This window comes from Syngnathus floridae, chromosome 10 (genome assembly GCF_059516105.1).
Source record: "Syngnathus floridae isolate MCC-2025c chromosome 10, RoL_Sflo_1.0, whole genome shotgun sequence".
In the NCBI taxonomy this organism is placed as follows: Eukaryota; Metazoa; Chordata; class Actinopteri; order Syngnathiformes; family Syngnathidae; genus Syngnathus; species Syngnathus floridae.
The window spans coordinates 5,609,372-5,635,393 of record NC_142422.1 but is presented as its reverse complement, the minus strand read 5'-3'; the positions used below and the strand labels follow the sequence as shown (position 1 = coordinate 5,635,393).

At 40.0% G+C, this 26,022-nt stretch overlaps 1 protein-coding gene across 1 annotated transcript; it reads left to right on the top strand.

Annotated features, from left to right (window-relative positions):
* The first annotated feature begins 2,109 nt into the window (after positions 1-2,109).
* lars2 (leucyl-tRNA synthetase 2, mitochondrial) lies at positions 2,110-23,121 on the top strand. The gene is made up of 22 exons (XM_088387853.1): positions 2,110-2,263; positions 2,689-2,868; positions 3,690-3,897; positions 5,269-5,400; positions 7,431-7,522; positions 7,602-7,662; positions 7,730-7,819; positions 8,053-8,196; positions 9,988-10,095; positions 10,357-10,516; positions 10,788-10,892; positions 11,120-11,235; positions 11,340-11,623; positions 14,464-14,562; positions 17,221-17,358; positions 17,434-17,537; positions 18,544-18,723; positions 18,805-18,974; positions 19,688-19,765; positions 19,842-19,953; positions 20,734-20,861; positions 22,134-23,121. Exons 3-22 carry the CDS (start codon positions 3,694-3,696, stop codon positions 22,308-22,310), a joined length of 2,682 nt encoding a protein of 893 aa, XP_088243979.1. The 5' UTR covers positions 2,110-2,263; positions 2,689-2,868; positions 3,690-3,693; the 3' UTR covers positions 22,311-23,121.
* The last annotated feature ends 2,901 nt before the right edge of the window (positions 23,122-26,022 follow it).

The window sequence follows — 26,022 nt, the reverse complement described above, 5'->3', positions numbered from 1 at the left end:
TCATGGAGGCAACAGGGAGGCGGATGTGGGTAGAGTAGGATGATTGGTTCCTTTCAAAAGAGATTTGTTTGAAAAACAACCAACAATCTGCTGAGACCCAAAGGCAACAGAGCAATTCACAAATGCTCACTTTGAACACAACCAAAAAAAAAAAAAAAGGAATTGACGATAAAAGTCTTTGTGGAACGATACGCAGCGACTATTTTGGGCTTGCAGCTCATTAGAGAGAAATGAAAATAAGTAGAACACTGAAATGGACCGTTGAAATAGGATGAGACTTTTTCTCAGAAGTAATTCCATACCTTGTTTTGGTTTTTAGTCAGTTGCTGCGAGATTTGTGACATCAAACTTGCCAGCACAGACAGCATGAAGCTGCCACCTGTCCCTACATTTTGTTTTTATCATTTTTCCCTCAAGCCCATGTTAAAACTGTTCTATGGATTAAAAAAAACACAAGCAGACTATTCGCCAAGGGCAATTGAAGAAGTTTAAAAAAAGTTTTTTTCTTTTCTTATCTATGCCAGAAACAATTAGGTAGCTCACAGACAGAACAATGAAATCCTCTTCAGCTAAATTGCATAAGGTACCTGTGCCTCACAACATTTGATAGTTTCTCCAAGAAAACCAAATTGTGCTTATGAATTTACAGAACCTGGATCTGATTCGAATCAGTGCTGTTGCCAGGGTAGCAGACAGTTGCTTGGATACTTAAATGCGTGAGAGCGGACATAGGCTGAAAAAATATTATGTGTAAAAACTTAATTCGATCAGGGTGTCATTTAAATGTTCTTGAAATGTTTCAAAATATTAGTCAAATCATTCTTACTATGTGTTTCTATGATGGAGGAATATTGATCCTTGGTTCAAATAATAATTCTTCAGTTTTTATTGATTCCTCTGAGGTTTATAATGTGGATTTTTGTGAATTATGAAAATGCACATCTCATCGTACTATACAAATTATTCAATTGTTTCTTGTCAGGATTTTGCTTTTTGCAACTTAATTCAACAGCGGATCCAGTTCTCAATCAAAATGAGGAAGAATTCGATTTATTGATCTGTAGAAATCTTGTCGTGCGTAGTGTGGAGAGTTTATGCTTCCGCTGTGGTAAAAATGCATTGCTCCTTCACTCATCCACCTAACCTGAAGTAAAAGTGCCCACTTGCCTCTGATGTATGACTGCGGGGCAACAGTGATGCCTCGCGTTTATCTTCCAGATGTCAGGCGTCGGTCTCCCCCGCATCAGCTTGGACTCCTTCGTTCTTTCCGCATTTTAGATCAAAGATTGCCTTCTTCACTGGAGCCTCTCTGTGATGAGGAGCAGTGCTGGTGGAGGTGATCTCTCAGCCAACAGTCTCTCCATACTGGCATCAAAGAAATGTTCCCCTCATATGGTAACCCTCCTGAGAAAGCACTTCAGAGTCATTTCAGTCGTATTTTATGATCTGTACTGGATTATAGGTGACCTCATTTGCTTTGGTCATTTAAATAAAGATTGGCAGGAGTGCATTGGAATATGCAAAACCCCCAAATGTACTGAATTGCCACCATTTGGGTCTAAAGTCCCTCATGCACAGCCCTGCTTGACAGGTTGCTGTTCTGTGTGCTGTTCGGTTAATTTTATATCACCGTTAATCATTAATGATACCGTTAATTGTTAGATAGTTTCCACTGACAGTGTAACCTGTTTTACTGCTACTATAAATTGCTATGTCCGATACAGATTAGAATTTTTATTTCATGACTTAAAATTTATAATTAAAAAAATAAATAAATTAAAAAAAAATTAAAAAATATATATGTAAATTATATATAAATAAATTATATATAAATAAAACATATTAAGAAAAAAATATATATATATACATTATATACATATATATATATATTTTTAATTTATGAAGGCCATCTGTTTCTACCTCGTTTAGGTGCTGCAATGTAATTCGTTTTGGTTGCTTTTTATTGTTCTTTTTGAGTGTGATATTTTGGAAGATAATTTGCACCAAATATTGGTTTTAAGCTTTTTACTTGCTGAGCAAAGATTACACATATTCTGCGCCGTCTCCATCAGGCGTTGCACCCTACGTCATCATTTTGTCCGTCTCAATAAAGTTTATTCAAAACAATATGGCAGCGCTCTTGGAGCAGTCATGCTCCGTGTAAACAGGTCACTGACAGCTCCATTTAAGGCTGCACATCATATTGCCACTATGGAGTTTTGATCCATGATATATCCAAGGACGCGGATGAAAATCAAAAAAGGTAATAAACACTCCACGTTTTGTTATTTACTTTTGAAAGCTGCATGAAATACGCAACTGTGAAGAAATCAATAGTAATTCTTATAATAATTGGATATTACTCGCGATAACTACCTGATATATGCAATATTTATACATGCAATATGAATATATATGCAATATTTATATTGATCGTGGTTGATTCTTGCAGTGGTCTAGAACGGAATTGCATCAGAGCTGTCATCGCTGTCATCGGTACAGCTTCCTTTGCTAATTTGCTACCAGGTTAATCAAAGGTTTCTGTCGCTCTTTTACCATTTTAAGACCTTAGGTTATTGATCAGTCAATTTAGAACAGAAACCATATTTCAGTTTTTATGATGCATAAAGTGCCCTCTGAAACCTCTGTTTTCAAACTCAGTTTCACTCGTATATATTCTTCTTGCAGAACTCCCCCCTTTGGAATGCGGAATTTAAAAATTGGGAACATCTTGAACAAGTTTGTAGTCCCTTTATTTAGGAGATGGTTTAGCCAAATGGTTACCATAGAAACACATGAGTCTTTCACCCTGCCTTGACTGCTGACATGCTGCAGTGATTCTTGAAGGACACGTTCTCACAAGCTCTGGTGAGCAAGGACATGTGAAATTGTCACACAGCTTAGTTTGTTAATCTTTTAGGCTGCTCTGCTTAATCAAATTGCCATTTATAGTTTGCAAACTATCTTTTAATCAGATTTTTTTTTGTATCCTTTATTAGAGGTGGGATTTGCTCACTTTCCCAAAATGCTTTCATCTTTTCATGTCAGTTACTCCAGTCATCATATATTCAGAATGAAGCTTCTCATAAAATTCGACATGATTTCCATGTATTAGCGATTACGGACCTCATTCACTGTTTTTTCTGTCTGCTTGCGGAGATTATCCGATGTCAGGTATGCCACTGCATCGGTGTAGTGTTTAACATGTTGGCCTGCTCACAATAGCAGACTCTGAAGAGAGTCCTCAGGCTACCATTATTATTATCATTATTATTATTATTATTATTATTTTTAACTATCAGTGATGGACATAATTATTCTTTAATTTGTCAAGTGATCAAAACGAAGCGAACCATTCAACTGCAACCAGCCGAGGTGCTGTTAATTAAGTCTCAGATTTTGATTTTAATGAAACTTGCTATATGATCCATTAAAAAAACCCAATATTTTAAAAATAAACATAAATTCTTTCATCATTTGGCTCCCACTCAAAATTTAAATTTATGTTTACATTGCCTTACAATAAAGACCTGGTGGGATGCATATGGTGTGGAAGAATGTGAAAGCAGATTAAGATCCAGGTGTCCCAATACTTTTGCATGATGTGCTTCCGCTTCAAACCAAAATTCCTTCGTCCAATCTGTTTTGAAACAATGACTTTCAGCATCTGTCTTTGTTTTCTATGACAGAATCATGAAGATGTTAAGGATACGGATGCTTCCGTATCCTCAGAGTGTCCTGAACCTTGTCCACCGCCATTTGTCCCCCGCTATCCGCACGCTGTTCAGTGAGACCGGCGTGTGGGAGAGGGAGTATCGGCCAGAGACCAGATGCAGAGTGGAGCAATGGTGGCACCCGCGGATCATGGCGCAGTGGCGCAAGGACTCACAGCAGAAGGTACAGTGCCAACCTCATACGTGAGTGTGCTTATTAGCGTTGTAAGAGAAATTCTGGTTATGATGAAAAGAGACTGTGACATATACATTGGTCAAATAATTCATTTTATTGATTAGTTTCAGTTTATTTGTTAGGATGCTTCTATAGCTCCCAGTACATTCCTGCATTGCTTGCACTAACAACATGACTGCAAACGGAGTGTTGTTAGTTTACAAAGCATAGTTGTTGCTGCCACTTGAATGAATTTTCCAATCCCTCTAGTGACTATTTTTAATAACATCAATATAATTAAGAAACACACATGAGTTGAATAAATTTGTCATTGTTTTTTTAATGTCAAGAAAGGAGCTCAGTGAATAAAAAAAAGTTGCTTAGTGAATAGATTAAAAACTGAAGAAAATTTCAGAAAAGGGTAAGAATCAGAGCAAAACTCAATTCAAATGATGTCATAAGCAAAGGAAAATACACTCAAATCAAAACTTGATTCCACCCCCCCAAAAGAAAGAAAATCTGAGATGTTCATACTCCCCAGCCATAATGATAGGTTGGTGTGTGATCAATGCTTTAATATTGATCAGTGGAACTGAAGGCTTGGTCAAGAGTGCACGAAACATTCACGGTAATTAGCTTCTAGTATGCTGTTCAAGCCAACCTGTTCCTTGGTTAAGAGTAGAAATTGTCAATTGTCAAAGATCTAAAAAAAAAAAAAAGAACAAAAATGCAGCGAATTAAATAGTGCCCAGAGGAAAGATTCATTCATTGTATATTCATGCAGTAGCGGTGTATTAATAAAACTAAAATAAGTTTTCTTCATTTGTAGTTATTGTTCTTCTAAAACAATCCACCCAATACAATGTTGGAAAATGTTTTCTTTAAATTACTTGACAAGGCAATAATTCGTCATCCACCCAAATGATGCTCCGCTATTACTCTCGTACGCTCCGGCTGATTATACATCCTAATAGTCTGATGGTGCCGACGACAATGATGAAGTGCGCTCGTGACAGCTCTGGTCCTAATTAATTTATTGAAAAATTCATGGCTCAGGTTTCCTGTAATCATGTATAGCTTGATGTATCTGGCACTTGCCCGGTTGCCACGGTAACAGTGTTGCGACTGTAAACCATCCATTCAATGCTGTAACGGCTCAGACTCTCTTCTGACACTACAATCAGAGTGCGTTGGAGCCTCATACAGAAATACACAAGTTTTTTTGTGCGTGTGATGAGTTATTGTTCTTTTTCTTCACTGCCACATGCTTAATGCAGCCTCTTTGAAAGAACACTTGTATTTTATATGATTTACAAGAGAATCAATTCAGGTTTTATTATCTCATCTTCCTACAATCTTCACTGCCTTTTCCCATTGCAGGATTCAAACCGGGAAAAGTTCTATGTTCTCTCCATGTTTCCATACCCGTCTGGACGACTGCACATGGGCCACGTGCGCGTCTACACAATCAGCGACGTCATCGGCCACTTTCAGAGGATGAGAGGTTATCAGGTTTGTCAGCTGTTTTTGTTGTGTCCTAGCCATGACCTCGTAAGCAATAAATTCAATGCTTTGAGTATATAGAAAATAAATGTTTTGTTGGTCCCAGTTGACATTCTCCACAGTGAAAACATTCATGTTTGACATCAAAGACATATCTAGGGGCTTGAAATTTGGAGTTGATGCCCAACCAGGAGTTGATGAACCAACCAGGAATTGATGACCACACGCTTGTTTGCATCCGCTAAAAATGTAGGCGTTGATGAACGAGTCACAGCTTTGATGACAACCTTCGTTCAGTCCCCACCGCTTTACCTCCCATGTTGCATAACAAGCCCCTTGAATTTCATTCCCAGGTGGATCTTAGATTACGTGCTGTCATCTGCGGGGGGGAAAAAAACTAGCTTTACCCAAAACTAAAATAACATGACTGTCACACAAGCCTACGTTCTCTCAGCATCTGTCAGAAAAGTCAGGCTGATTCTACTGTATGCACACACGGTCTATCCCCGGTTAATTAATGAAGGTGCACTCAATAGATGGTCACGCACTGTTGCTATTTCCAGCTTGTGGAGTGCAGTTCCTGTGTTCGCTACGTGTCAACTATTTTTTTTTTTTACCCTGGAGAAATGTCGGCAGTCCCAAATTAACAAACTTATAATGGCCATTTGAAAAACAAAACACTTGACTCAGCTGAAGGATTGCAACAAGTGGTACTAAAAAATGGTGTGGCTGTAAAATGCACAATTTAAAAAGAAAAAAACATTTGTATAATGAGTTTGTAGCTTGGCATAATAGCAAATACGTATTTAGTACAAGAGAACTATTTTTTTTAATTAGTTTGTGTGTGCACACTTTAGTGATCTTCCTATATGGAGTACAACTTAGAATATATCTGCAATTTTTTTTTTTTTTTATGGCTGAAGTAACGAGTCAGATTTCTTTGCCACAATGGCACCAACACATTCCACGCTGCAGTCGACAGATTTTGTCAAGAAATCAACCCCCCCATCCATTTCTCCACTCCACTTGACACTCTTTGTGTCCTCACAATGGTGGATTAGGAATGCACCTGTGAAAAGTGGGACAGGTCTACTCGAATTCAGCAGACATGGGAATAAGCGCCACTCAAGCTATTAACAGTGAAAAGATGATTTTGCACTGCCAGTCTCTTGGAACCTTGAGCTTAGGCAGCCACTCCATTAGAGCAGACAAGAGTTTCACGTTAACAGTGAATAAAGAACAGTAGAGCTAATGAGGACCCCCCCCCTTTATTTGCACAGGGTGTCTTTGGCTTGGATCAATGTCCTCCTCTCACCACATTAGCCCACAGTTCTTAGCTCTCTTAGCCTGATTCCATCTAGTACTCAGCTTTAAAAAAGGAAGCAGTTAGGCAATGCAGTTACCAAGGATACCAACTCTTCTGAAACATCAAACCTGTTTAGGTCTGCGCAGTGATCCTCTCCGGTCCTCGACTCCATGACTGTGTGCTTTTCTTTACTCGTGAATTTCCCTGCTTTGCTTTCATCACCTTTGGCTCTTAGTGAGCAGAAAACCACCCGCCATAGTGCTGTATGCATATGAATGTGGCCATTTGCTATATTGAGTTGTATGGTGAAATTGCTGAGTCGATCTCGAGTTGCGTGAGGAAGTATTGCGATGCATTCACGAATCAATTTTTTTAAGTACTGTATTTTCCGCATTATAAGGCGCACCTAAAAACCTCCAATTTTCTCGAAAGTCGACAGTGCGCCTTATAATCAGGTGCGCCTTATATATGGACCAATATTGAGCCACTACAGCAGGCGTGTCCAAAGTCCGGCCCGTGAGCCAAATGTATATATCTTATATGTGGACAAAGTTTTAAAATGGCGCACGCCTTATAATCCGGTGCGCCCTATAGATGGACAAAGTTTTAAAATGGGCCATTCATTGAAGGTGCGCCTTATAGTGCGGAAAATACGGTACCTCTACTTGCTCAATCTTCTTAGAACTTGCTGCTCAGTGTTTATAGACAGAACACACTTTTTCCTGACCTCTAGGTATTAAACCCAATGGGCTGGGATGCCTTTGGTCTCCCAGCAGAAAATGCAGCCATTGAGAGACGTCTTGATCCAGAGGATTGGACGAAAAGGTACCAAAGGCTTGTTTGCGGCTTCAAGAGCTTAAACCCTCTGACTCTTGATTTTTTTTTTCTTTTTTTTTCTCCACAGTAACATCAAGTCTATGCGGGAGCAGTTAGACAGCCTCGGCCTTTGCTTTAACTGGGACCGGGTTTGTTGGAACATGTCAAACTGCATTTTTGCTTAACCTTATTTTTAACACTATGTTTCTTTGACAGGAAGTGACCACTTGCCTTCCTGACTACTACAAGTGGACGCAATATCTCTTTATTAAGCTCTTTGAAGCCGGGCTGGCTTATCAGAAAGAGGTAGGACTAGCGTTTACATCAAAGTACTTACTCTAGGGTTTCTTTGGAAAGGAATATGATTGCTTTTAAGTCGGGCTTCCGGGATGATTTTGTAGGTCTTCTATAGAAAGCCTTTGATAATGTGTAATGAAGTATGACAAGCTTTAAATAAAGCCTACAGTCTGCTGCTTTCAATTGAAGCTACTTCTTAATCACTGCTTTCATTCTTCATGAGCAATTTGTGTGCCATTCAGGGTGTGGTGAACTGGGACCCCGTCGATCAAACGGTGCTGGCCGATGAGCAGGTGGATGAAAACGGTCGTTCTTGGAGGTCTGGTGCTCTGGTGGAGCAGAAGTTGCTCACTCAGTGGTTCATCAAGACCACACACTACGGCAAGGTACACTTGTGTCTAAAATCATACAGTAGGTGCTTGGGATTTTGCTCATGCAGTTTTTTTTGCAGCCTACTTTGTTAGCTTGACAGTGTATTCAAAGAAAATAGTATAAGCACATAAATGTAAAGTGGACCATTGAAGTTGGAGTAGTTGTGATGATTGCTAGTTGTACCTCATTGCACCTTGCTTTGTATGCGCATGAATAAGACGAGGGAGTTTTGTTCATGAGAGCCTGCTTGTCACTCAAGACGGACCAAAAAAAAAAAAAAACATTGCATAAATGAATACCGACTTACCACCCATGCCAACACTGAGCCTTGACTGACAGGCAATGTGTGTTTCACACTTGTAATGAAGCCAGAATAATGGCCAGGCAATATGACGGTGCATCCTGTTCTTTCTCAACTAACTTTAAAGAAAATGTATTCATCCAAGGCCTTGTAAAAAAAAAGAAAAATGTGTGGCCGTTAATGGGGCCATAAAAGGTATCATTTCCATATTCAAACCTTCCATGTTTCTTGGCCATGATGGTCCATGTCAGAGGTATGAGTGGAGGTGGGAGCAGCCCTCTGTGACAATGTGTTCACGCATTTCTAATTTTCACAAATGGAGAAATGGGAAGGACGGAAAGAAGGAAGGAAGAATGAAGAAGGTGCTAAGAAATTGAAGTGAGAGGCAGATGGAGAGACAGAAGGGCCAAATGGAGCATGCCAATCGTGCCCGTGATTTCCTCGGCGTGCATTTCTTCACTTGCCTGTTCATCATGTCTACTCGACAACATTAATTTCAGATTATATTTATGCCGCGCTCTTGTTTTTTTTTTCCCAAATCATTTCAGATGACAACAATCATTAGTAAGTTTGATTATTTTGTCAAACGCTGTGTGGAATTTCCAAATGTTTATTCAATCGCGAGGGAAACAAATTTGCATATAGTTGAGTTTCTATTTTTCTTAACACTCACACTTTCTAGTTCCAAAATATTATATCCTATACCTAGTCTCAACCATTTGCAGAAAAACTCAACTTGTATATTTGCAGTTTGAAATATTAATATAGGCAATTATAAAAAGTTGGGGGAGCATAAATTACATGAGTTTTTTTTCTCCTCTGGGTTTCAGTGTACTGTGATATGATTGACGTATTAAGGAGCCTGTCGTTCTGATTTCCTTCTGGCCGACATCATAAAATAAGTCATCTTTGCAAATTGCTGCAATTTTTGTGTCTGGATCAAATCCTTAACCAGGTGTTGAAGCATATATTAACATTTCTTTGCTGAAGCGCACACACTCACACACGCTTTGGTCTCTATATGGTGTTGAAGCTTTTATTTGTTGCCATGGAGACAGCCCTTACCCATCACAGTCCTGTAGCACACAAATGTTTGGTTTTTTTCGTGCTTATCTTCCGAGACTGATATAATTTCCGGGTATAGTTTTTGTCCTGCTGTCATGAAAGTGATGACCATAGCCATTGTGTTTGGTTTCACATTTTAATATGGTTGTGGAAATGAATGGCGAGTGTCACAGTTGGAGTGCTTGCGGGTAATAGATTGTGACAGCCTGAAAGGAAAATGGAGAGGTATAACAACACAGGCCTTTGCACAGCTGTGACATTTTGACTTCAGCTTGGTTGATATGCATAGGTTGCGTATCACAATAACTGTATTCTACAGGCCGATCTGAAAAAGTCAGGCAAAACACTTTTTGAAAGTAAACCCTGTGAACAAATCTGTCTTAAGAATTTGCAAAATAGTAAAGTTCTATCTAATTAAGACTTTTTCCCTCCGCTCAAGCCTCTTCTGGACAGCTTGTCTGACCTTCCAGAGTGGTACGGGGTCAAAGCCATGCAGGCAAATTGGATTGGAGAGTGCACTGGCTGCTATTTTGATTTCAAACTCAAGGTGGGTCTCTGCTGGTTATTTATTCATTCATCATTCCTTGCTTTCTTTAGAACTCTTGACCTTCTTTCACTAAGCACTTGTCCTTTTCAGCCACGAGCTTTCATCTCTTTCTCACCAACCTGCTACTTTCTTTTTTTAAGCTTATGTGATTTCTCAGAAAATCTTTAAACCATGTGTTAGTAGCACATGTTCACGTATGAATGCCTTGTCAAATCATGCAAATTAAAAGAAACACCCTGATAATGTTTTTTCATTTCCCAGGTGAGTGGCGAGGAGACTGGGGAGTGTCTGTCGGCGTACAGCTCCTCCCCAGAGGCGGTGTTTGGTGCAGCGTACCTGGCCATCCTGCCCTCCCACAGACTTCTTCATGGGAGTAGCTCAGTCCGTTCTGTGCTAGAGAAAGCCTGTCAGCCGGGCAAAGGTAAGCATCATTGTGAGCAGTACTTAGACATTTTTGGTTTTAGGCTTATGTAAAATTCCCTGCTATTTTTAACTGTTAATATATAAATCCCTTGGCGGTTGGCAACTGGGTTCTTTTATATCTAAAAAAATAAAACTGAGTGGCAGTGAGACCGGAAAAAAACTTTTTGTTTCAATCTGTAGGTGTATGATCATTGGGATTGAAAGTGTTAATCAGCCATCAGGGGAGGCAGCGCTGCTTTGTTTTCATCCCCCTGCCTTCTGATTTGCAGACTCCCTGACAGAGGTCACCGCTGTCAACCTGTTCACCGGCCACGAGGTTCCTGTGGTGATATCTCAGAAAGAGGCTTTTGATGACTATCTAGACACTGTGGTTGGTAAGTTAGCTGTGTGATTGTGAGTCCAAGTGCTGCAGGCTGTTTGTTTCACAGCGACTGGCGTTGCACTCTAAGTGTTTGCTAACAATTAGTCGCGTCACAGTAATACTGAACACGAATGTCAGGGAGCATTGTGGAGCATTCTCAAGAGAACTCTACTGAATGGTTGTCCTTATGTAAGTGTGCAATTGTGTTGTCTTTTGTGTGATGTTCTCACTGCACACCAGGCACACCGGACTGCAGTGAGGAGCATTTATCTGTGGCCAAAAATCTGAATTTATCGTGGATCAATGTTCTGAAGAGCAATGACGATGGGACTCAAATTGTCATTAACTCTGATAAGGTGATGACAATCACAGAAAATATGCCATTTTCATTTCTCAGGTATATCTAACATGTACATGTATCTGTGTGCTTCTTCTCCTCCTCCTTCTCCACATGTCACAGTTCTCAGGACTCACCAGAAGCCAGGCTTTTGACTCCATTACCCAGAAGGCCAGGGAGCTGAAGGTGGGGGGCCACCTTACCAGCTCCAAGCTCCGGGACTGGTTGATCTCAAGACAGCGTTACTGGGGCACACCCATCCCTGTGGTGCATTGTGGGCGTTGTGGCCCAGTTACTGTCCCCGAGGAACATTTACCAATAACCTTGCCAAAGCTGCCGTCTCTCACCGGAAAGGGATCATCGCCTCTGGAGGCTGCCCACGATTGGGTCAATTGCAAATGTCCAAGGTAAGATTGTTGTCATATAAGCAATCCTGCAGTTCATGGAATATTCTCAGGGAAGAAAGTCTAGTTTTATTTTTAACAATGAGGCATGTTGGTTATAGTAAATGGTAATGTCAGCTGTAAGCCATTAGCTGATATGAACACTCGCTAACGTAATGTGTTTTGTGCAACGCGGAGGTTATAAGTTCTCCAGCTGCAAGGTTGCACCACTCAATTAATGACCACATCAAATGATTGTGGAGGGGAATTATTTTTGCAAACACAGCTAATTGCTCTCAAAGTCCTTTAAATAACCGCTTTGCTTTAATAATTATGCACAAAGACACTTTGCGGCCTGGATAACAAAATGTAGTGCAAATGTGGCTCAAGGCATTGGGTTACTCATGAAATCCAAATCTAGAAAATCTTCAACCTGAAAGATTCATTTCAAGTGTTTCAATCTCCATAAGCTCTTAGCAATGGGAAGTGAATCAAATGGGAAAATCAGACCAGGAAAAGAAAAAAAAAACATTGTAGCCTTCAAGATACTTTAATTGCTCCTAGCATTTTAAGCTTCGCAGCAGTTCCTCGCCCTTGAACTCTTGAAGTCCTTTTAAGTCAGATCAAGACTCTCCAGGCCCTGCTGACATGCAAGCAGGCACGAAAGCAAGACAAGCAGCCTCTGAATCACCCACCACTCCATTGTGTAGAATCACATTATCAGATCAGTGGCTTTGCTCAAATGTGTCATGTTGCAAATTGAAAGCAGAAAAGGTAGATAGAGAATGTTACTTGCTTCGGATGGAACATTGCAGAAACGGAGACTGTTTATGGTTTTATTTGCAGAATGAGAACAGAAAAACGATGCTGTATTACTGTAATTTCTCTTGACAAAATGACAACTAGCAGATGGAGCTTCAAATGGGAGACGGCAACTTATGCAATCATTATCGTTTTGTTTCTGATTGAGTTTTGTTCAAAAGGGTGTCCAAGATCAGAGAAGCACAGAATGCTCACAATATTGTGTAGTGAAATTTCACATGTGCGCACACCTTATTGGCTGTAAATGAACTCGGTGTTTGAATAACCACAAAATGCAGATTGACTTCTGGCGCCGAGATGGGAATTTGCGGCTCAATAAAACTAATCACTGCCATGGCACCATGTTGATTAAAACAATGGCCCACTCGACTGTGGATGGCACAAGTCATCAGATTGTGTTTGCACACTTCCACAAAGCCACAAGAATTCCTCCCATCAGGTGTGATTGATGGGCGTAATCGCAATGGCGCTGTTATCATCTCATTCTCTATCTCGTCTCCGCTGTTAAGTGTCGGTGGAAATTTGTTCCCTTCACTCGTCGAGCATGTCCAATTAAAGTTTGAGTGGAACACAGAAGAACACACTGATGAGAGCTGTGCGGCTGGGATGGAGCTTCATCTGTCCTTGAGGAAGTCATATCCTGTGTGCTCATCACGACTCTCTGCAGCTCTGCTAACTGAACCCTGGCTCGGCTTAGCCCGTCTCGAAGCCGCTTTTTTGTCATGCCGCAAATTCCCGCGTAGAGAGAAGCCATGTTGGTACCGCTGACAGATGAGGATGGAACAGATGGAGACCCAAAGTTCAGTTGGCCTGTTGATACTCTCTTCCCTCATCTGTTTTCAAACATTTTCACTCTTCAGTTTTATTTGATAAATATGTTAAAAAGGATAATTCAGATTTTGGTAACGGTTTTAGTCAGTTTTATAGTCTCCGAGGGATCTGTAGCTACAACTAGAAATATGTTAATTTAGACTAGTTGCACACTTTGCTCGCAGCACGACAGAAATTGCTTTTGAGTCTTTGAGTCCCAGTTGTTTGGCATTTGGTGCCTCCTCATTGTACACGTGATACAAAGTTCCTGAATTGAATTTCACTTTAGTGGAATCATTTCGTGTGTGTCATCAAAGCAGATCTTTGTATCAGCTTGTCTGTCCAGTCACCACATTCTGTCCATTCTGGTGTGAAATCGTCCACACTCAGAAGATCTTTTTCATGTCACTCTGGCTGTTTGAGTTGTTTGGTCACAGCCTTGGCTTGGCTTCTCTATTTTCATTTTTGTGAAATAACACCTGGCTTTCAAAAATTAATATTAACGCTTTAGTGTTGTTGCTAGGCAACCTCACGGTCTTATTTCATCATCACTGGCTTGTTTTATAGATTAGTAAGGTAGATGGCCGGGTGTTGCCACTTTGCGTGTCATGATTTTGTTTACGGAAAATGTCGGACAGGAAGTCTGAATAATGATGAGGCATATTGAAGAAAGCTCAGAGTCGCTTTTTGGTTTTTTTGTGTGCAGTCTGGGTTATTTTCAAACTCATCTGAGACTCATTATGAAGTGATAAGCAGATGCCTTCAATGTTCCGTTTCTTGATTCAAGTACAAGTAAACACAGCATGGTGACTGAAATCCTGTCTTTACTTTTTTTTTTTTTAAAAATCTTCTCCCTGCCTCTGTTAAATAGTCTGTTGGCAGATTCACATCACGAACCAAATACGGTTTGGCTGGGGGTAAAACAGGGCACAAGGTGACATTTCCAACACAAATACATGATCATTCCCTTGTTAGCACAGCCTGCTTGTCAGGGCATGGGACCAATGTTTCCGTTCCAGTTTGCTTTCAACTGTGCTTGTCTACAGAGGCTTGACCTCCGCAGCCAGATGGAGGCAGCATCACACTAACACAGCTATCACATATAAATATCACATAGAGATGCCATTTCTGTCGGCATACAAACAGAGGCTGTTCTTCTGTTGGCTTTCTATTTTGCAAGCTTAGTATTGATGTTGTCCCAGCTAACTTTTTTTTTCTGGCTTTCGTTTCAGATGTAATGGCCCAGCAAAAAGAGAGACTGACACCATGGACACGTTTGTAGATTCAGCCTGGTATTATTTTCGTTACATCGACCCCCATAATACAGAGAGGTATGTGATTTGACAATATTGTTTCATTTTTCTCTCCTCTGATTATCAAAGTACATATTTGCAGTTTTGAATGTCAGTGTCATGTGCAAAATGTTAACATTTTTTCATGCATATACAAATTATCACAGAGATTTTTTTCTGCTCATGCTAGGCATGTGATTTGGTACTCCTTTTGCACTTAGCTCTTGTGGCACTTAGCTCTTAACCAGCTCAGTGGCCTGAGAGGAGAGTGTCCGCCCTGAGATTGGGAGGTTGTGGGTTCAAACCCCAGCCGAGTCATACCAGTGACTATAACAATGGTACCCATTTCTTCCCTGCTTGGCACTCAGTGTAAGGGGTTGAAATGGGGCCCCCCCCTGCTGCTCACGATCATTTACCAGCTCAGTGGCCTAGTAGTAGAGTGTCCGCCCTGAGACTGGAAGGTTATGGGTTCAAACCCCGGCCGGGTCATACCAAAGACTATAAAAATGGGACCCATTGCCTCCCTGCTTGACACTCAGCATTAAGGGTCGGAATTGGGGGGTTAGATCACCAAATGATTCCCGAGCGCGGCACCGCTGCTGCTCACTGCTCCCCTCTCCCCCAGGGGATGGATCAAAATCACATGGGGATGGGTTAAATGCAGAGGACAAATTTCACCACACCCAGATGTGTGTGTGACGATGATCATTGGGACTTTAACTTTAACTTTAGGGGGGACTTTCAAGTCCAAGAATTCTATAAATATATACACCACATTTAAAATTGGAGACCAGACAGTCACAGAACGAGGCTTACTTCCAGTTGTCTTCATTACCATTCAAATGTTATTCAAACTTGTAACTTAGTTTTTGCAAAACCTATAAGACACAGTAGCTGTATTTTTTTTTCCCTTCAAGTCAGTTTGCATTCAGCAAGCTGCCATGTGCCTTAGGTGTTCTCAAAGGGTAATAGTATAATATATACTGTATATATAATATGAATGTGAAAATGATATTTACAAAGATTTTATTGTTAAATTCCAGCATTTCTTATGAAAATTTTGACATGATAAATATCCCACAATAAATTGTGTTCAACTTTAGAGGTGCCACCATTTTAGAGCTGGCTGTGTGCAGTGCGTTTTTGCATTTGTACACTACTCCGATCACAATATTAAATCTCTAACTCATTAAATATGTTTGTCAGTGTTGTCAGTCGGGTGTATTAAATAAAAGTGCAGTTTCATCCACGATAATGTTATGCATCCGGGAGCATATCCTGACACACATGATTGTCGAATATCACCCACTCTCCCACTTAGCTATTTCAAGCATGCATAATATAGCTTGTGTGGATATTCCTCCACCCACTTAGATATATGCTTCCACACACAACACAGACACACGCAAATCCATGCAAAGTTGAACTCTCTGCCCATAGAGATTATGGAGCCCTTGTTGTCACTTGCTGGGATCTCGCTGATACCGGAAGCTTAACAAAACATATTTTTAGTCGTGGTAGCTTCTTGGCCGAGCAGGGTATCCGCTTTAAAAGGCATTTGCGAAGGACTTCCTATCCCATCTTTTTTTTTTTTCTTGGCATACTGTATTATAGCACAACAGAAAAAGCTATTACACTATTTGTGTATTTGAGTCGGCCTGCTGAGTCTTATGTGCTCGAAAGTGAAAAGTAGGACGCTGGGCATGCTGAGAGAAGCAAGCTGGAGAAGGGAGGAAATAGTGTGTTGTGATGTATTAGAGGAGCGTTGGCCTGATGCCAAATTATTTTCAGCCTTTCAAGTTCATAACTTTATCCCATGGTTCAATTATCACCAGACGGCAGTTGCCAAAGAAGGGAGGGAGAGGAGCAGAGAGGTGTGGAGGAGCGTAATTACCAGAGCCATGTGCGACACATGCTGTAGATAGCGCTCTGCTGACCATCAACCCTTAAAAGCTCGCCACATGCAGCCCCTCACTCGCACCATTATCGGGTATATCTTTTGTTATAAGCGCTTTTCTGCAAAAAAGATAGGCGAGTCATCAAAGCTGGGATGATAAACACATCAGTTCTTTTGGGGGGGTAAAGAATTCCAAAAACTCAGCATTCTGAAAGGTGTTTGCAAAACAGAACATTTTGCACCTCACACAGAATTTTCACAGTCCTGTGTTGTTCTCCACAGAAAAATATTTTTTCTTTCCTCTCTGATTAAGACCACAGAGACCGCAGTTTCCAACAGTCTCAGAGAAAAAGGCAGGATGTATGTTTGAAAACAGTCTTGGAGTGGGATCTAAAGTCAAAGTCAAAGTCTGCTTTATTATCTATTTCTTCACATGCCAAGACACAAAGAAATCGAAATTACGTTCCCACTATCCCACGGTGAAAAGACCTAGTATACAATATACATACAAGTAAACAACACAAGGTCAAGGTCTAGGTCAAGTGATTTCAAATATTGCATTTGGTGACATTAGTAATCAATATTTTTATTCATTTTATTATGCCTTTCACCACGACTATGATTATGAAAAATAAAATTAAACAAACAAATAAATGAATACATAAATAAATAAATACCAGATTTATGTTGTAAGCCAGGTGTGAGTTGCACATGTTATAACTTACACGTTTTACATTAAATATAAAAGTTCTTCAATCTTGACCATTTTCTGTTTCACTAAATATGATATTCTTCTTTAGGCCTTTTGAGCGCCACCTAGTGGATCACTGGCTTCCCGTGGATGTGTACATTGGAGGAAAAGAGCACGCCGTTATGCATTTGTACTATGCACGCTTTCTCTGTCACTTCTGCAACAACCAGGGACTTGTGGCACACAGGTCTGTTTTCTTGTTCAATGTCAGATGGATTATTGTGCACGCCATTTGTCTCTACATGTCCATTTCTTTTGACAGGGAGCCTTTCAGAAAGCTACTGGTCCAAGGGTTGATCAAAGGCCAGACTTTCCGACGAGCAGACAATGGCCAATACCTAACGAAAGAAGAGATAGACTTTGCAGGTGCATGTAGACTAAATCTGACACATAAATGCGATTTTTGTCTGATAAAGATGCTTAAAAATAACATGATACTTGCTCAAACGCAGCAAGGATAATCGTGTTTTTTTTTTTTTTTTTACTTTTTTGTTGCAATGTTCGCTGCTCGAATGCTTTCAAAAGTCCAAGGATAAAATCTAACAAAAGTGCCTTACAGAGAAGGAAGGTCTTGCATTATCAGCAAGGATACTCTCAATAGAGATTCTTGTAGAGAAATTTAGTCAGTGTCAATACTGACAGTCAAGCATTAACACTAATGCATTTGCACCTAGTTTTTTTTTTAAATTAATTTATTTTGAGTTGTGTAATGCAAGCATGTTTTCCATTTTTTATACACTGATAATACCTACTTCCTACTACTATACACAATTCATCCAATTCGTCTATATAATCCAAAAATGCATGGGCTATGTGGGCTATTACTTTTCGCATTCCAAAATTTCAATTTTTAATCCATTAATTTTGAATTGGACATTAATCCAGTCACATTATTCTAGGGGAAAACTGTGGCAATTTTAATGGTGAAAAATCTTTGGTCAATGAAGTTTTTTTTGGGGGGGGGAAAGTTGAAAATTGTTCTTTTGTTCCATTGTGAATTAAATGACCTCATATTTTTTTTTCTCAATTGAGCTATTCAGTCCCAATGAAACATTCAACAAAACAGATTAACATCTTCATTCATTAAATTCAAAACAATTACCGCATTTTATTCACAATGCTTTTCGCTGGTATAAACCAGCATGAACTAGCCGTTCCATAGTTTGTCGCTCCGTTTGAGCATATATCAGCATTCGCACACACAATTTCCAAAGGAATAGCAATAGTCAGAAAGAAATAGCTTTTATTCAGTATAGTTTCTATGAATAAAACCCAGTTTGTCAAAGAATTAAATTGCTCAGCTCAATATAATAATATTTGAAGGCTAATAGCTACGCTGTCACTGACCTTTTACTCTTCCTGCCTCTGTTAGGAAAAGATCCAGTGGCATTGGGAGGCGGAAGAGTGGATGTGACATGGGAGAAAATGAGCAAATCCAAACACAATGGTCTGGACCCACAAGAGGTGGTGCAGCAGTACGGCGTGGACACAGTCCGACTCTACATCCTTTATGCCGCACCGCCTGAGCAGGACATCCTCTGGAATCTTAAAAGTAAGATGTCAGATATTCCTGTTAGTTATTTATTTGTTTCTTAACAAATGTAATCCTGACTTGAAATTGACCCCACCCTAGAGGATGCGCTTCCTGGGGTCTTGCGCTGGCAAAACAAACTGTGGCAGCTGGTGACCAAGCTGCGAGGTGCTCGACAACTCGGTGACATCCCCAACCCCTCCTTGCTGAAAAAGAAGGAGCAGGCAGAGGCCAAGAAAATCTGGGAAGACAAGAACTACGTAATTCAAGAGGTAGCCTCAATATTGAGCCATTGCAATAGTTCTCACCAGTAGGGGTCAGTAGCCAGCCTGGTTTTAATCAGTTTTCATGTCAGTTCGACTTTACCAAGAGGACTGATTCGCCCACTGCTTCTCTCACCTTTTTTTTTTTTTTTAATTTTGAGTGCACCACGAGATGAGATGCTAACATGCTTAATATGTCAATCATTACATGCCACTGCAGCCTGATCATCCATTCTGAACTGAACCCCCCTTCAGAGTATAAGAGGATGACTTGCTAGCAATTGATTTAAAACCTACTCAGTGGCTCCCACACTTTATAAATAGATGTCCATTCCTGCCAGGTTGGATTTTCTTCCTCTGCCCCTCAAGGCTGCAGCTTTTATAGGACATCAGGCCTGTTAGCCTTAAGCTCACAAAGCCAAGGCTGTGCTTTGATTCACCCCTCGGAAAAAGCCTCAGTGATCAGCCTGTTCCTCCCTCAGACCCATCCCTAAAGGGCTTTCTCCTCCCAGTGGGCTAAGCTGGGAAATATTGACCTACTCAGAGTTGCCGATAACAGACTGGAGGTGTGTCCTTAGGGCATGTTGTTTTCTCTTCAGATTTTGCACTAATCCTCAGCCAAGTGAATGACTGATGATGAGAATATAGCAACACTAAATCCTTTTTTTTTTTTTTTACAAACTGACTGTTCATCAGTTTTTTTTAAAATCCATTCATTTTAGGTAACATATTACTTCACGGAGGACTTCTTGTTCAACGCGGCCATTTCTCGTCTCATGGGACTTACCAATACGTTGACTGTGAGTGAACACTGTACTGCCTCTTCAGAGTTCGGTGAGCATCATTCTAACGACCCTTGTGTTTGTTTGTATCCAGAGTGCAACCGTGAGGGTGGTGCAGCACAGTGAGGAGTTTGAGGATGCTCTGGCCGCATTGATTATGATGACGGCACCCATGGCACCTCACCTGGCTTCTGAACTTTGGGCAGGTCGGTGGAAACAAAAAGATACCACCACCAAATAATGGGCTCACTTAGTTAATTAGCTAGCTTTTTTTTTATTTTTATTTTCATCATACAAGCTTATCATGTTTATAAAACCAGAAGTAGATTTGTAATTTATACACAAATAGTTTGGGGATATCTACGCTTTACTTATTGCCAGTACAAACATAAGGTTAGCACATTATATTGTAAGAGGAAGTGTTGACACTGCTCATTTTTTAATACCCAAGAATGATGTAACCAACCGTTCTCAGTTCACTTGAAATACATCAAGTGTCCTTCTAATGAAAACCTTGTTCTTGGCCCAGTGTAGAAAACAGACCGAGAAAGGAAGACCGAGCAACTTTAGAAAATAGATCCTTCTCCAGATTTTTAGAGGCTGCCTGGAAGGAAGGTGTGCATATCACCTCATTTGCGTGTGATCTTAAAAAAAAAGAAAAAAATGTTTTGCAAACACAAGACATGCATATGTGACATATGTGGTTTCACTCTCGCTTGTTATAATATATAGGTACTTCACGTCCTTCCTTTCTTTGCATAACTGTTTTGGAGAAAAAAAAGAATCATTTCGGCTATTCAACTCGTTTGATAAGGTGGACAGTATTCGGCTGGCTGGTTTGCAACACCAAGTGGCTGTTAGTGGTGGCACTTGTGAGTGGTTTAGCAGTCAGTGGTTAAGATGCTGGCAGGGCTTTTTTGTGTTAGCCTAAGTTGCTCTAATTGCTCTTCGGTGATGTCACAGTGTTATTGTTTTATCTTGGTCAGGTCTTTGCCAGGTGAACAACCCCATCAGCAGCACTCTCCGGCGGGGTGGAGACGTCCTGTCACAGTCCTGGCCTACTGTGGATCCCGCCTACCTGGCGACCCCTGACTTTGTGGATGTTTCTGTGCGGGTAGGATCACACACATTGCCAGACAAACCTTAAAGTGGCTGGTTTGCATTGGCCGAAACTTTTTTTTTGCACGAGCGAGCCATATCTTCCCCCTTAATTGTCTTTTTTGTCTTGGAAATGAAGGGTTTTATTTTGGCACGGGCACATTTGTTACTTTGTTTTACATACATCGCTGATGTCACATGCATGTCCTCTAATCCAGCAGCATTTCAACTTTCTAAGGTAAGGTCATAGTCCACGAATACATCCACGCTCTGTAATTTTAACAAGAGCCTATGATTAGCTTGTGCTTGTGCCACGTCTGAGTGTGCGTGTATTTATGCATCTGCATGTCAAGTCTACTTGAAAATAAATAGACAAGTGGGGTCATTAAATAAAAAGCTGCTTTACAGCATTATTTTTTAATAGCACAACTAATGGTCTTGTCATCCTCTATGAAGGAATGTTTTTTTTGTGTTTGATTACTTTCAAAGGCATTTCCTGCAAATGTCTCAACTGTGGATCCCAAAAGATTATGTCAAATAATGAGAGAATATCCCGGAAAGTGAATTACGCCGATTAGCCATTGCTTGAGTTAACACTGACAATATGAACACAAAATGGCAAACACATTTTGATTTAAATTTACCCAAGTGTTGAAAGTTTTGAAAGTGGCCACAGATGAAAGTGGCATAATCTGACTTCCTTTTCTTTTGAATCGGTCTCCCTTTATAGATTATCTTCTTTCTTCCCCACATATATGATACACTTCTACTTAAAATGAGAGAAATAATGCGAGCCAACTTCCAGTTTTTTAACAGCTATTTCCATTTTCCTTGAAAATAATACACTTAGATGTGTTTGTACTGTATTATGGTTGTTGACTTCATTTTTTTTTTACCTCCCTGTGTGCTTCTTTGCACAGCAAATATATTTGAGCTCATGGTGATGATTTGACTCACAAGAGTACTCTCTTGTGGGCTTCCTCATCCTCTGCCTGTGTCTTCTAATTACATACTTTGGGACGCCATGCCTGAGTGGCCTCTAGGACGTACGCAAGCAGATGAATGCTTCCAAAGTCGCACAGGATGTCTTGACGTTCCCACTCATTGTGTACACTTGCTTCGAAACCTACAACACTGAACACACTTCCTCTAACTACCACTAACTACAGGGTCCACCGCATGTGGAAAGAGAAACTTTTATTTGTATGCCAAAGAATGAGTTTATCTTGATCTCAAAATTATAATTCAAGTCTTGAGAGTTGATTTGTTTCTTCATTCTCATCCCCAGATTAACAACAAAGTTTGTGGGACCGTGACTGTTCCCATGGTAGTTTCTAAAGATTTGGATCAGGTGCAGAAGCTGGTTATGGAGAGCCCTCTTGGACAGACTGTTCTGAGAGAACTGAATATCAAGAGAGCTATTCTCTCTCCCCGGACTGCCCTCATCAATTTCCTAGTCGGTTGATGGTGGACTCCCTGCATGTGCAACTGTTTGGTGGTCGGGGAAAAAAAACAGGTCTGTTATACACTGAAAACTAACTCCCGCATCCACATGTCATCAACGCTATGTGGGAAAAGAGTCAGAGAAGAAACATTAAGTTAACTTTCACCTCCTTCGCAACTCGGCACAAAGTTTTTATTTTGACAAAGATTCACCACACACACTTGCATCAAGCCAATTATGTATCATCTCTGTTTTTACCAATGACGTAATTTTTTTTGCAGGTGAATCATAGTAATGGTTCATTTCCATGTGAAGCAAATGAGCTACATTTGAATATGCCACTATGCAAATAAACAGTAAGATAAATAAACTCAATTTACCTAGTCGTTGCCATGTGACAGCTATTCTGAAGCGCAAGTTTGCATAAACATTTTAAAACTTTAAAACAAAAATGAGTTTGACATCCTGTGCACAGCATAAAACAGCCGTTTAATTTCCCTAATACAGATTTGTATATTCTTGATGAACATCTCATCAGACTGTTATCATGGAAATAATACAGGAAATGTATTTTTTTTATTCCTTTTTGTTCATGTGCGATATTTATGATTAATGTGCAAGTTTGTACACCAAGTTTTACTTCTTTGGTTGCATAGACATAATGCATTTTTGAACCAATGCTTGCTGTTATGTTGGCAAAGTGGTGGAGGACAGAAAAGAATGTATCATGGGTCTTGTTTTCATTTCCCCCCCCCCACCTCTAGGAATTCTAATTATTATGTAAAAATATTTTATTGGTTGCTTTATTTTTAATAAAATATTTGCGTACAAAGTAGCCTCTATTTCCCCCCGTCAAAAAAAATGAATCTCTCCACTCCCCATTTTGTCAAGCCCTTTTAGACGGTCCCACAAGAACCAAAATACCACTCAAGATTCCAGTCATTGCTCAGATATCCCTCGACTTCAGCGATGTCCTTTCATCTCATCTTCAACATGAGTCACGTGCTATCATGCCTTATTAAATGTGATTATTGCCAAACATTTTGGGGGGCGTATTTCCACCCTAGCCTGCCATGTTTGGGCACAAGGCCTTTGCAGCTCCTTCAAAAGGTCATTCAGAAGACTTTAATAGTATTCATCAGATCGGTGTCTCTGCTCTGTTAGTCTGACACGGCAATTTGCATTTTTCCTTGCAGAGCTCATGCACCAGACTGTTTTCATGTGTACTCCCAAAAGCTTATCTTTAATTGGCTGGGTGATTAAGCCAGTGATGTGCACATTCTTACTTGCTGTACAAGCAGTCAATACATTTGGATGTTCAGTATGTAACTGAAGGAAGAAGCACACAGGCCATGAGGAAGTGCTTCTATTTTTATGATTGGAGAGGCGCTGGTCTTGACTGTGCAAATCATGCCATTTCAGCAAATTCTTTAAAGGTCTTGTTTTTGTTAAGGAAGTCACAGGCAATTCGAAACATGCAGACAGGAGCTGGAATTGAAAATTCCTCACTGATCCCCCCCCCCCCCCATATTTTCGAGCTCATCAGGTGACGGGAAAAGGAGACTGGGGAGAGAATAACAGGAAGGGACACCAGGAATTATAAGGGAGAGGAAGCAAAGCATCAATGCAGTGTTGTGTTCTTTTGTTTTTGTGTCACGTTCGACTTGTTTAATTAGGTGCTGTCACAGTGCAGTAGGTGATGGTGCTGAAAATATGGTGTTGCCTCTTGAATTTCTACGTTTTCACACATAGAAACTGTGAATGGTGAATTGGAATTATGGATAGTACTTGTTTACCTTTTGTATTTTAACCTTTGCTGAAGCAAAATCCCTCTCCCACTTTACCATTAAAATGCTCTGCAATTATACACCCCAAACGATAAGTCGACCGCCCAATTTTCTCTAAAAAAAAAAAAAAAAAGCCTAGACCATTTTAATCGCCATCAGAAAATATTCCCTAATAGGTCACGTGTGAATATTCATTAAGAATGAACATTTCCTATAATAATGAATTTTGTCACTGACAGCCCGGGAGTCATTTTTTACTCGTTTAATGTCAGCTCTGCAGTTGCTATGACGACGAGAATCACTGAACCACAGTGACTCATTCGGGTATAGTTCTGCTTTATACTTGAGATGTACAGCAAGAATTGTCCATGATGAAGTACAAAAGTCTGCCCATGAAGGAAAAGGTATGGTACACTTTATGGCCTTGAATGCCACATGGTTACAAAACTATGATAAATACAGCTTGATGGTGTTAAAAAACATGGTCGATATAGAACACATGGTGATACTGTGTTGCTTTTTAAATTCATACTTAACCAGTACTGGAATTTGACTTTATCTTGTATGCTTGTACTACCTGAGAATACTTACTGTGTGTTTGTAAATATAAATAATGCTGTCAGTATTTTAATTTCATGCTTACAAGTATGAACTGAATAAGTTTCTTGACAAATAAGATTAGCTTTGCATTTGAGCTCCTTTTCTCTGACTTTCACACACCACAAGTGCTGCAGTGAGCAATATGCGAAGGAACGTTTCTCGCTGGAAGGCAAAGTTGCATAACGATGATTGTTTCCCTCCAAACCAATGTGGTGCCCTATAAAGGCTGTGTTTTTAATTAAAGCTGCAGCCTGCTACCTCTTTGTCACATCAGCTGGGATTTAAAGCTTATTATGGTGGCTTATATATGCCAGTGAGGTTCACTATGCAATGTGGAAGGGTCACGGGCTGGAATGTGTGACATCACACAGCCAAAACAGAGAGGTCTGTAAATAGCTTACCTCAGCCATCAAGTCTAACACACCCACGCACAGTGATTGTGATGTTGCTTTGCCATCAAATGATGAAAGAGATTGTTTGAAAATTACAGAAATAAAATACTGTAGCAGTAAATACATTCCTCTCCGCATCCTGACGGAGAAAGGGCATGTGTGGCTTAAAATGTCTGGGAAATGTTTATAGTAAATGATTGTTCTTCTGATTTCATAACTTTTTCATATCAATTTGTTTTTTTTTGTTTTGTTTTATATGTAATTAAATGATGGGGTGCGTAAATATTTATATGGTTTTACAGTCTTAAAGACCCTCTGAGAGAAACTGGAACTACAATGTGGCCGTGACAAAAATGACTTTGTAAATGACAATCAAAAAATGCAAACAACAGAAAAATACACCTCCCTCATTGCCAAAAAACACAAATTGTAACCATGGATGTGTAATACCTTGCGTCTCTGAATCTGTTAATACAAGGAATTAGCAGTTACATTTTGTCTGCAAATATTTTTCATATAAAAGCATATTTCTCATTTTGCATGAAATTATTTGGTAGGTATAGGCCAGAAAAATTCTCCAATTCCAGAATCACCCCAATGTTGAGGGTAGAGCGAATTATTGTCTATTAAATATGATGTTGTCCTAATTTACACAATAATGTATCACAGTAAATATGCATTCCTCAATTTCATCATCACATAAATGCAAACAAATGTCAACTTGACCCAATTACAAACAATGAGATGTTTCTCTGCTGATTTTAATGAGCAAGTCATTGAATTTTGACCACACAAAACGGACGCATAAAATAAAAAGTGGCTTAATATTCGCCCCACAAAGTTGCATCGTCGCTCTTTATGTCGAATCACATGCGTCTTAGTTATATTTACCATGACCGCATGACTGTTGCAGCGGTTGCGGTCACAATTATAAAGCAGCGCTGCGCCTTTAAA

Excerpts from the sequence above, each read along its gene's own strand:
- lars2 (XM_088387853.1), top strand. The coding sequence starts at position 3,694 with ATGAAGATGTTAAGGATACGGATGCTTCCGTATCCTCAGAGTGTCCTG. Across the intron at positions 11,624-14,463 it reads GTCAATTGCAAATGTCCAAG|ATGTAATGGCCCAGCAAAAA; the intron begins GTAAGATTGTTG and ends CTTTCGTTTCAG. Across the intron at positions 18,975-19,687 it reads AGAACTACGTAATTCAAGAG|GTAACATATTACTTCACGGA; the intron begins GTAGCCTCAATA and ends CATTCATTTTAG.